The following is a 12,193-nucleotide window of genomic DNA, read 5'->3' as shown; positions in this document are numbered from 1 at the left end:
AAAGAAAGAAAGACCCCACAATTATTTTTTCCAAATCTGTGCCTAAAATTTGTGTATTTAGGAATTCTGAAGACTTTTATCAACAAACTGAGAAGTCCAAATGACTTCCAGAAAGGCTTAACTTCTTCTACCTGAGTTTGGAGAAAAATAAACTGATGCTACAAATTTAAAATTGATGGGTGTTAAGCACTTTTAATCTTGACATGTGGTTTTAGGAAAGCTGAAAATCACTTCTGAAAATTCTACCTGGCAGACTGAAATTTTCCAGCATGTAGGCTGTCAGAGACTTGCCCATGCTCAAAGTGTGGACATTAAAACAAACAATAGAATATTCATAATAGACAATATTCGGCAGTTCCAGTGGATTTTATTAGAAGTAGTTGCACATTAAACTTGCATGATTTTTTTTGTTTTCTTTTCCTTTCGTTTTGCTTTCTGTTTTATCCAAGAAGGGAAAATATCATGGCCTTGAATAGCTGTTAGGCATGTATCTCCCTCAGGATTATATCGGTCCTACTTGCTTCAGTCCCATCACTGCCTTTGAAAATTCCTCAGAGATGCTACAGTTAGTTAGATCATCTACATCTAAGGACTAGGCTGGCACAGGAGCTAAAGCAACAAAGAGGTAGGGCCAAAGCAGAGCCCTGTACCTGCATGGAATTCCATCAAACCAGCACTGAAATCCACCAGGCATATATTCACCCATCTACATTCATTCACATTCATTCAGATTTGGAGCTTTGACCCAACTTTTTGTTGAAGTAAAATGTTATTTTTGCAGGAACTATCTTTTTAATAAAAATAAAACTTTTTTTTTTTTTCCCTCAGAGCATCTGTTTCCAAGGAGTGTCCTTAGTTCAGCACTATGTCACCATTTGATTTAATACAGATGTTTTATCATGAGATTCTTTTCTTGTATCAACATAAATGTTTTGGTTTAGATGTTTGTATGCTCTTGGAGGCCAATACTGTGCAGATGCACGTATTTGCTACTTTTTTGTTTTGTTTTGTTTTTTTCAGGTAATATCAAAATTATCAAACAAGTCTACGCTATCTCAGGTATGTTACTCACATTTCAAATATGCCAAGCTTGATTTTGAAACATGCACACAGTTATGGCCAGAGCAAAGCTGGAAAAACTCCAACTGACTTCTGTGGTTTCAGAATGAGACTTTAAATAGCATCTGCGGATAGTTCTGCCACTGTCCATTTTATGAGTAACAGCTTATGATCTTTTCTTTCAGCTGCTGGATTTGGATATCCCACTATAGCACCTGCATTTTAAATACATGGTTACCCAAGCCAAAGTTCTGAGTATGGGTAACACTCATTCTCTGTAGAGTACAGGCTGCATCAGTGCCAAGTCCTGTACAATTTGATCATCATGACAGCCTTCAGATGACTATTGTGGTTGATAAAAAGGCTATTATATTTTATATAGGCAGGTCTTTTGCCACTGTTTTAAATTCTTACCTTTTCCTACGTCTCAGAAAGAACCTAGTTCACTAAATCTGTCTATGTATACTGAGACAAAAGCATTCACTCAATGAAAGTGTGCTGTAGCACACAGCAAAATTAAACTCACACTGCAAAACATTTAGACAGATACTAACAGGGGTTTAGAACATTTAGATAAATTCCCCAAAACTGTATTTCCACCCAGTCAATTTTACTTGGCATGATTATGGGAAATTTGAATACATAAGTTCATCCGAGGTTTTCTATCTAAAGCTAACAGTGCCTTAATCAAGCTTGATTAAGAGGAGTAACCTTAAAAAATAAGAATAGCAACCTTTTCTGAAACCATGAAGTTGCATTTGGCTGTTCTGTTCACTGGGATGTGTGGAGTTTGTTAATTTGACCTGGAACATGATTCTGCCTTAGTCCATTCGCTTACTACTAATAAATAAAGTTGTATCACAGGAATAAATGGAACTATTTGGAGTTATGGCCTGATCCTCACATGAGCTCATGTTGGCATATCTCAGCACTCATGACCAGTGTGTTTTGTTACCATGAAACAATAATAAACAATACATTGTTCTCTTACACAATACATAAAGTACAGAACCCAGGCCTATGTTGCCTCTAAATTGCCTTGGTTCCAACATCAAGCATTCAAATTGCTTTTTTTTCCCTCAAAACCCATGTAGCTCTGCTTTTCAATCACTCAGCTCTCAAGCTGACACTGTCACACCACTGCTGTACTAACAGGACTTTGTATAAACTGAAAAATCTGCCTATTATCCCAGCAGTGGTTTCAGTTACAACTCCTAAGAAGGATACAGAGGACATTCGGGCTTGAGCTGAACTGGTGTAAATGCTATTTACACATTATCACAGATTCGTATCATAGAATGGTTTGGGTTAGAATGGACCTTAAAAATCCTCCAGTTCCAACCCCCCTGCTGCGGGCAGGGATACCCTCCACTAGACCACATTGCCCAAAGCCCCATCCAACCTGGGCCTTGAACACTTCCAGGGATGGGGCATCCACAACTTCTCTGGGCAACCTGTTCCAGTGCCTCACCACAACCACCACCACTCACATAAATGGTTCCATATGAAAATGTGGAATTATATGTTTTACCAGCCTCAGTTCTTTCCCTTGGTCCACCAGGAGTCTGAGAGTGTAACATTCAAAAGAAATAATGCTTCAGTAAAACAAGATTAATCTACTCAAGTGTACATATGGCACATGGCTTGTAAGAACTAGTCAAGTAACCTTTCTTGGTAACAAAACATATTGTAGTGAGTTGACTGGATATGTTGCTAGTGATCTTTTTTAATTTGTATTTTTTCTCATGCACATATAGCCATAGTTGAGGAGGGAAGCTATAGAAGAGTTCCAAAAGAGCTATGTCTAATGAGTAATGAAAGCTGTGCTAGATCTGGGTTTGTTCCAGAATAAACACCAGGAGAAATTATGTTTATGCATCACCAGGCTCTGAATTTTATGTTAGTATGTTTTATCTAATATTTTAGACAGAGCTCAAGGGAAACGGAAATATAAAGAAGAGACTCCCTTCAATTGTGGAAGATGAAGATGAGGACGAGGAGGGAGAAGAAGAAAGCAGCACCCTTTCACCAATCCATACAAGAAGCACAAACTGCTCTCAGCAGAAGAAGGCCGGAAGCAATAAAAGCCACCTAGGGAGAAACTTGAAGCAGTTGGCCTCAGGAACAGTCCCCTTTCATTCACCCATCCGTGCTTGCAGTTCAAATCCCTCAAGAACCAAACATGAAACAGAGCTCCATTACTATTCCAGAAGGAAGGATAAAAACCTTAAGTTACACCTTTCAGCACTGACCACTAGTGGTCCACCTGACCTGAGCCCAAGGTAATAGTTATGAACAGTTATTTTCTTCTCTATTATGTAACTCCTATTAAAAATATCATGATTGTAACTATAAAACATTTCTTTTTCTTTAATAGTTGGTAGTTTTGTTCATCCCACTGTCCTGGTTTCAGCTGAGACAGAATTAATTTTCTTTCTCATAGCTGGTATAGTGCGGTGCTTTAGATTTAGTATGAGAATAATGTTGATAACACACTGACGGTTTTAGTTGTTGCTAGGCAGTTGTAGTGCTTACACGAAGTCAAGGACTTTTCAGTTTCTCATGCCCTGCCAGGTACACAAGATGCTGACCCAGACTGGCCAAAGGGATGTTCCCTACCATACAACGTCATGCTCCATATGTAACTGGGGAAGCTAGTCGGGAGGTGGGATCGCTGCTCAGAAACAGACTGGGCTTCAGGGTTTTGGGTTTTTTTTTGTTTCTGCATGTGGTGAGCATCACTTGGTACATCATTTGTTTATATACGTATTTATTATTTTTATTATTATCTTCCTTTGTTGTCCTATTAAACTGTCTTTATCTCAACCCACGAAGTTGGGTTTTTTCCATTCTCCTCCCCCTCCCCTTGGGAGAGGTGAGCGAGCAGCTACGCGGTGCTTAGTTACTGGCTGGGTTTATGCCACAACACCGACAGAGAAGGAAAAGTCCTCTTATTGTAGGAACTATTACACACTATGCAGAATGTTATGACTTTAGAACTTTATTGTGAAATAAAGTATTTCTACCAGTAAAAAGGGAAAGTATTGAGCAATTATGAAAATTGCTATTTGAATAGTCTGGCTTTATAGTATCACTTTGTCCATCTATAATAATATGCATTCCCAGAATAGCACTGTGAAACATTCTGAGTCCATCAGAGAGACAGCAATTTAAAAAGCAAGTAGATGATAATATAGCATAACTGTGCAAATACAAAAATTACTGGAGTAGAGGACTATAATGGAAAAATATTGCCTAGCAATTTTAGAAAATGTTTAGGGTTTTTACATTAGAGAAAGGAAACCTGATAATACAAGTTATGTAGAGAGTAAAAGGGGAGTTGAGAAAATCTGGTTTGCTGTGACTTTTGACATAAACAGTCATATAATAGTTTATTTTGGTATTATTAGTGTATAACTTTAAATATTTTAATTTTGTACTTGTTTGCTACTTATAAGGTGATTTATATATCTTATTTCTAAATTGCTGCAACATAATAGTTAACTATTAACCAAGAGTTTTGGGATTAGTTCTTTACAGATATCACAATCGCTTTTTCACATATGAGGAGCTGCAGCCGTTGATCTTCCAGTTCAAGTTTTGGTTTCTATAATTTGAAGCATTTTACGTGCTCAGGAACTTTTTTATTTTATTTACATGTTCAAGAACCTTTGCTCATGAGAGTCAGACTGGTAGTTTCAGCAACTTGCCATTGCAAATGTGAAATAGCCACAGAGTGATCAATATTTGTTCAGCGCTCTGTCAAGGCGCCAGTCCCCAAGCATGCAATCATAAAAAGAACTTGGACGACTATATAAGAATCTTTCCCCCTCATCATATATTGGATTGATACAGTTACATTTCAAATAGGAGCAGGATACAAACCTATTTTAGTTTTATCAATATAGGGGAAGATAATGTGTGGAAAACCAGCTTCTACACTAGCAAAATTGAAATGCATAGTGGATATTTTCTCATTTCTTTCATAGATCTCATATGAATTTGATTCAGGTCAGTTATGAGTAAAGGTCATTATTATTTGCATAACAAGTGATAATACAGGGAAAAGCTACCTTTCATATTTTCTGCTGAAATATAATCTTCCTTATTATTGTTCTGAACATATGCAGCCAGACATTGGTACCCAAGGCTGCAAGAGCAAATGTGAAACAAGTATTTTTACATTTATTATTATTTCCTATTTCCATTCATAATTTTATAACTGCAGAATAATCCTGTTAATAGGCTGGAAAATTGGCCCAAGACGTATGTGTTTTTCAGACTTTGTTTTCCAGCCAAAACACTTTCATATCATTTCCCAGAATGAGTTTATATTATTAGAACATTTAAACCACCAAGTTAAAACCACTTTAAAAAGAGCCTTAAACATTTATTAGCAAGCATTAAAGAGAAAATAAGATCTTAATTAAGATCCTCACTTTTGTTTGCTGTTGGACAGCAGAGTAAGGGGAAGGCAGTGCAGTTGTGAGGTGTATAACCACACTTTGTCAAGAGAATATACTTTGTCTGCTTAAGAAACTTTTTTTCCACGGATGCTCCCTAGAGTAAGCCAACCACTGCTCTTCACGGGTGCTTCCGGTTCTTTTCTTGCACACCACAGTGAAGGCAATAAAGCACAGAGACTGGGTAAAATATTTAAATAGTTCTTGGTGCAAGGAATAGAAGCCAACATCCTAACTTCTAGGATACGGTCATAGTCTTCCCAATCACTTTTTGGGTACAGCCTATGGAGGAGAACATCAAAAGGAAGAAAGTATAAGTGATAATAAAGGCAGTCCCTGCATTTATGCATTTGAATCTCCTCAGACACACATGGACAAGTGCACTCTAGCCCTGATCAACTGGATAGAAGAGGTCACACGCTAATCTTTTCTGACTCTTTGGCTTCTAGGAGTGGAGGTGTCTGGCTTCAGGAGAAAACTCAGGGCTGTACAATAGCTAATTCAGAAAGGGTTGAGCCTTACTGATTACTTTTGTTCTCTCATGTTTTCAACTCACTAGATTATGTTGGTCCACAGCCAGTTCCTTGTATATGAGTAAGCATCTTGCCCATTACATATTTGCCTCATAGAGGTCTGTCTCTTGGCTCTCCAGAACTATCTGGTTTTGCTAATATGGTTTCTTTTTAGTCTGAATCTTTAAACACTGTAAAGAATATAGCGTCTATACATTCCAAGTCACGTCTGAGTAGCTTTTCCCCTGTGTGCTTTAAAGGCAGTTAAAATGTTACCATTTTATATAATTAGAAATCTCTACAAAAGGGGTATTGGAGTTTTAAAATTTGCTTTTTGAAGCAGTGAGGCCAGATGACATTAAATAGGTTTTATAGCAAATTTCAAACAAAGTAATCATTCAGGTTTTGAGCTGCAGATAACAGTATAGGCCAGAGCAGCTCAAGCACTACACTTGAGTCTCTTCTCCTCCCAGAGACTGGTTAAGATTAGAGTGAAGTCTAGTAACATACAGCTGGCATCATGAACACTCAGACACGGCAGAGAGCCCTAAACCCCCCATGATGAGCCAAGAAGGACGAGAATATATGGTATGTGCACAGAGCTCTAAGTTACATCGGTCTTTCAAGCCAAATCCATCACAGATATCTCTGTATTGTCTGTTCTTCCTTTCTCCAAATATTTTCAGTCAAGAGGTTTGCTTGAGAATGTCCTTATTAGATGAAAAGTCTAATTCCTGTCATCACAAAGTTATCACCATTGACTGAGAGGCCAAGAACTGTATGCTTTAGCCCTTCCAGATTGGTATTTAACTAATCTGCCTACTGTAAGACAAATTCTGAATCTTGTGCCTGGACAAAACAAGAAATTGATGTTCCACATTTGACAATTGGCAGTTTTCTGAATCACTTTCATTGACTTTAAACCAAAAACTTTATTGCATAATTTATTATAAATGAGAACAAAAAATATTTATAATTATATATTTTTAATAGTGTGTATTTATTCCTCCAACTGATGCCAGGTTTCTATTCTTTGTATGCAGCATTTCATTGTTATACAAAATGCTGCTTTTTTTTTTTCTTTGAATTTCTTGACACTGCAAACTGAAGGTCAGCTGCAATGCATGAGTAGAAATAACCAATAAAAATGTCTTTTCTAGTAGCTAGATCCAATACCAATACTAATGTAACTGGGACATTGCAGGCCGGTCTACAAATCTTCCTATACCCAATTTGCAAACAAGATTGCTCTGCCTGAGCTAGCTAGTTTTAATCAAATTTGAGAATAGCTATTTGCATGGCAGCAACACTTTTAACTGTGGTTTACAGAGACGCTTTCTGTGTTGGGTTTTGTGTGGCAAGGTTTTGGTAGCGGGAGGGGCTACAGGGGTGGCTTCTGTGAGAAGCTGCTAGAAGCTTCCCCTGTGTCTGATGGAGCCAATGCCAGCCGGCTCCAAGATGGATCCGCCCCTGGCCAAGGCCAAGCCAATCAGCGCCTCTGTGATAACATATTTAAGAAGGAAAACAAAGGAGTTAAAGTAAGTTTTTTGCAACCAGAGAGAGGAGCGAGAAGATGTAAGAAACTCTGCAGACACTAAGGTCAGTGAGGAAGGAGGGGGAGGAGGTGCTCCAGACACCAGAGCAAAGATCCCCCTGCAGCCCGTGGTGAAAACCATGGTGAGGCAGGCTGTCCCCCTGCAGCCCATGGAGGAAGGATGAGGGGGTGTAGAGATTCCACCTGCAGCCCGTGGAGGACCCCACGCTGGAGCAGGTGGAGGCACCTGAAGGAGGCTGTGGCCCGTGGGAAGCCCACGCTGGAGCAAGTCCGGGCCGGACCGGTAGACCCGCGAAGAGGGGAGCCCACGCCAGGGCAGGTTTGCTGGCAGGACTTGTGACCCTGTGGGAGGGACCCCACGCTGGAGCAGTCTGCTCCTGAAGGTCTGCACCCTGTGGGAGAGACCCCACGCTGGAGCAGTCTGCTCCTGAAGGTCTGCACCCTGTGGGAGAGACTACGCTGGAGCAGTTCGTGAAGGACTGTAGCCCGTGGGAGAGACTCCATGTTGGAGCAGGGGAATGTTGAGAGGAGTCCTCCCCCTGAGGACAAAGAAGCGGCAGAGACAATGTGTGCTGAACTGACCGCAACCCCCATTCCCTGCCCCCCTTGTGCCGCTGAGGGGGAGGAGGTTGAAGCCGGGAGTGAAGTTGAGCCCGAGAAGATGGGAGGGGTGGGGGGAGGTGTTTTAAGACTTGATTGTATTTTCTCATTGCTCTACTCTGTTTTGCCTAGTAATAAATTAGATGAATCTCCTCTCTACATTCAGTCTGTTTTGCTCCTGACGGTAATTAGTGAGTGATCTCCCCCTGTCCTTATCTCGACCCAAGCCTTTTGTTAGACTTCTCCTCTCCCATCCCGCTGGGGGAGGGGTGAGTGAGCGGCCGCGTGGCACCCAGCTACCGGCTGGGCCTAAACCACGACAGTCCTTTTTTGGCGCCCAACGTGGGGCTCGAGATAAGGATAGTAATTGGAAGAGGTAAGGAGCAAAACATGAACTGAATGTAGTTTGAGAATGAAATAGTGGTGAAGGGACGAGAGGTGGATTCCATGTTTTGATTTTGGTGTGGGGAATTCTTTTTTTTTTCTTTGTAATGTGATTACTGTTTGTGAATTTTTTGTGTTGAATGTATATTTTAATGATAATTCTTAAATATGTGATTCACAGAGGCGAGGGGTGGAATGTGTTGGGTTTTGTGTGGCAAGGTTTTGGTAGCGGGAGGGGCTACAGGGGTGGCTTCTGTGAGAAGCTGCTAGAAGCTTCCCCTGTGTCTGATGGAGCCAATGCCAGCCGGCTCCAAGATGGATCCGCCCCTGGCCAAGGCCAAGCCAATCAGCGCCTCTGTGATAACATATTTAAGAAGGAAAACAAAGGAGTTAAAGTAAGTTTTTTGCAACCAGAGAGAGGAGCGAGAAGATGTAAGAAACTCTGCAGACACTAAGGTCAGTGAGGAAGGAGGGGGAGGAGGTGCTCCAGACACCAGAGCAAAGATCCCCCTGCAGCCCGTGGTGAAAACCATGGTGAGGCAGGCTGTCCCCCTGCAGCCCATGGAGGAAGGATGAGGGGGTGTAGAGATTCTACCTGCAGCCCGTGGAGGACCCCACGCTGGAGCAGGTGGAGGCACCTGAAGGAGGCTGTGGCCCGTGGGAAGCCCACGCTGGAGCAAGTCCGGGCCGGACCGGTAGACCCGCGAAGAGGGGAGCCCACGCCAGGGCAGGTTTGCTGGCAGGACTTGTGACCCTGTGGGAGGGACCCCACGCTGGAGCAGTCTGCTCCTGAAGGTCTGCACCCTGTGGGAGAGACCCCACGCTGGAGCAGTCTGCTCCTGAAGGTCTGCACCCTGTGGGAGAGACTACGCTGGAGCAGTTCGTGAAGGACTGTAGCCCGTGGGAGAGACTCCATGTTGGAGCAGGGGAATGTTGAGAGGAGTCCTCCCCCTGAGGACAAAGAAGCGGCAGAGACAATGTGTGCTGAACTGACCGCAACGCCCATTCCCTGCCCCCCTTGTGCCGCTGAGGGGGAGGAGGTTGAAGCCGGGAGTGAAGTTGAGCCCGAGAAGATGGGAGGGGTGGGGGGAGGTGTTTTAAGACTTGATTGTATTTTCTCATTGCTCTACTCTGTTTTGCCTAGTAATAAATTAGATGAATCTCCTCTCTACATTCAGTCTGTTTTGCTCCTGACGGTAATTAGTGAGTGATCTCCCCCTGTCCTTATCTCGACCCAAGCCTTTTGTTAGACTTCTCCTCTCCCATCCCGCTGGGGGAGGGGTGAGTGAGCGGCCGCGTGGCACCCAGCTACCGGCTGGGCCTAAACCACGACACTTTCATAAATATATCATGTTCAGGCTTAGGCTCTGCCTAAGTAAGCCTAATATAAGAGCCTGACTGTTATGTGCAGGGAGATCTAAACTTCACAAGAGCATAGTCAAGCATCTTTGTGTAGAAGAAAAAATGGCAACAGATTACTTTAGATATGAAAAGCAAACTATATTCAATAATGGTTTTGTTAGTGCCCAGAATATACTGCAGTATACAGCAGAAGTAATAAAAATTTTGAAACCAGTTAATTACATCTCGCCTCGCATTACTTCCTCTAACAGTAAGTTTAATCTTTAGTGACTCAAGAAGTTATACCAATATAATAGTTTTTACTTTTCTCTAAACAATGTTGTGCAAAATTTACCATTGCTTAAAAATGTGCCCTTTAGGAGTAATTTTGACAACACAATTATGAATGTGATGTTTATGAAACTGTTTATGAAACTGCTCCTTCACGCCGATTTTTCTCAACAGAATTGTTGATGGGATTGAAGATGGAAACCATAATGAGGAAAGCCAAACCTTTGACTTCAGCTCTGATCAGCTCAGGCAGGAATCCAGGTTATCTCCTACAATTGGAGGTGAGTTTTGCCTGGGAAAATCACTCTTTAGAGAAAACAGTTTTCATAACTGCTTTTTGTTCCCCTTTGTTTCTTCAATTCTGAGAAGTGGCATAAACGGATTTAACTTGTATCTGTACTTTCAGTACCATTTCAGTACCACAATTGGTACTTTTGAAAAATACAACAGGGTCCCAAAGGCCATTTGTCATTTTCCTGCTAACAGACAGTGATGATAAAATAGCTTGCAAAGAGTACTGTATTTTCATGCATTATATTTTACCAGCAGTACTGTAGGATCAGCCAGGAGCCTCACGCTCCCAAACCTTTGGGAATGGAAAATACTAAACACAGGGACAAAATTTAACATAAAAACATTATAATACCAAATAAAAACAAAAAATTCATAAGAACCGTATTCAAACTTGGGTCTCAATTTTTGTTAAAGATATTTACAGAAGTGGAGGAGTATGGAAGTACCTGGATTTTTAGAAGTAAAAGAGTGAAAGCCTTGAATAGCAAGAGGTTTTAGGAAGCCTTAAGTGACCTACACTCTGAAAAGGTTGATAGAATAGCATCACAGAGGAACAGAGCACATCAACATGGGGGAAAAAAAGAGAAAGACAGACAGAGAGGGAGACCGGTGGACTAATGCTGAAGTAGCACAAGTAGCGCAGCTCAGACTGTTTCCAACATCCCCTCTTTTGCAAGCAAACAGTCCTCACAGCCTTTTAGGACACATTTTGTTCCTCTTAAAGCCGAACAGTAAAATAATAATAGAAGCTTAATTGTATCCATGATTTTTAAAAACAGTTGACATGTCACACAGTTGGCACCGGGGTTGTCATTTTCAGTCCTTTCAGGTTCAGACTGAACAGAGCAGTATGAACTTTAGTGGTCACACTTTTCTTACATGTTATACACTGAACATTAAACACAAGATTTTATTTTAATTCGCTCCAAACTAGATTTAAATTTAAAGCATTGGCTAAGTGCAAGAATAGCATTGCTATTTCCAAGTTATTGTACTTCTCTCACTTACATGCATTTGAATTATTTTCAGAGGCTGAAATTGGTGCTGCTGTGCTTGTTATCAAAGCAGAAGAGACCAAACAGCAGATCAGCAGGCTCAATAACGAGGTAACGAGCTTTTGGGAGGGTTAGAGGATATTAACAGTGATTCAAGGAATGCTGGAGAAAATTAAGAAAACTTGGGAATATGATAAACGTGTGAGTTTGCAAAACTGGTTGGAGTTCCTACATTTAGGGTAGTTTAGGGCTGTTAATTCTTTCCCAGATTAATTTTCTACATGAAACCTACATAAAAGTTTGTGTCACATCCTAGAGTTAAAAACAAAGTGAGGTTAGCATAGTTAATTTATCTAATCTTCTTAGGATTTATCCTCTTCTGTATGTGCTTCTATTTCTTTCTCTCCTCTCGTTTTTCCTCAAAGCCCCTTCTTTCAAATTTTTGTTGTTTTGGTGAACGCTATGCTTTTGGAGAATTTCCTTGAAAGAAATGCAAATCCAGTCATGTTCAAATTCACATCAAATGATTCAAATCACTTTACCTATGCCTATTTAGAATGAAACAGAAGTTCATCCATTCCTACTCAAGCGATATGACCTCAAGAATGCAGAGCCAATATAGTTCAGAGGTGCTTTCTATTCTTCCCTTCTTATAATGTCAAACCTGTAATTGATTACCAATCTGACACTAAAGAGGAG

At 40.9% G+C, this 12,193-nt stretch overlaps 1 protein-coding gene across 1 annotated transcript in view; it reads left to right on the top strand.

The window, feature by feature from the left end:
• KCNH8 (potassium voltage-gated channel subfamily H member 8) overlaps positions 1-12,193 on the top strand; it is a 204,338-nt gene that overhangs the window by 180,040 nt on the left and 12,105 nt on the right. The window contains exons 12-15 of the mRNA XM_054814283.1: positions 1,021-1,059; positions 2,986-3,341; positions 10,380-10,486; positions 11,529-11,605. Of these exons, the coding sequence (XP_054670258.1) occupies positions 1,021-1,059; positions 2,986-3,341; positions 10,380-10,486; positions 11,529-11,605 (579 nt within the window). The remainder of the gene's footprint in view (positions 1-1,020; positions 1,060-2,985; positions 3,342-10,379; positions 10,487-11,528; positions 11,606-12,193) is intronic.

The sequence above is a fragment of the Grus americana genome, chromosome 2, assembly GCF_028858705.1.
Source record: "Grus americana isolate bGruAme1 chromosome 2, bGruAme1.mat, whole genome shotgun sequence".
NCBI lineage: Eukaryota > Metazoa > Chordata > Aves > Gruiformes > Gruidae > Grus > Grus americana.
The sequence above is the reverse complement of the archived record's forward strand: the minus strand, read 5'-3'. Positions and strand labels throughout refer to the sequence as shown.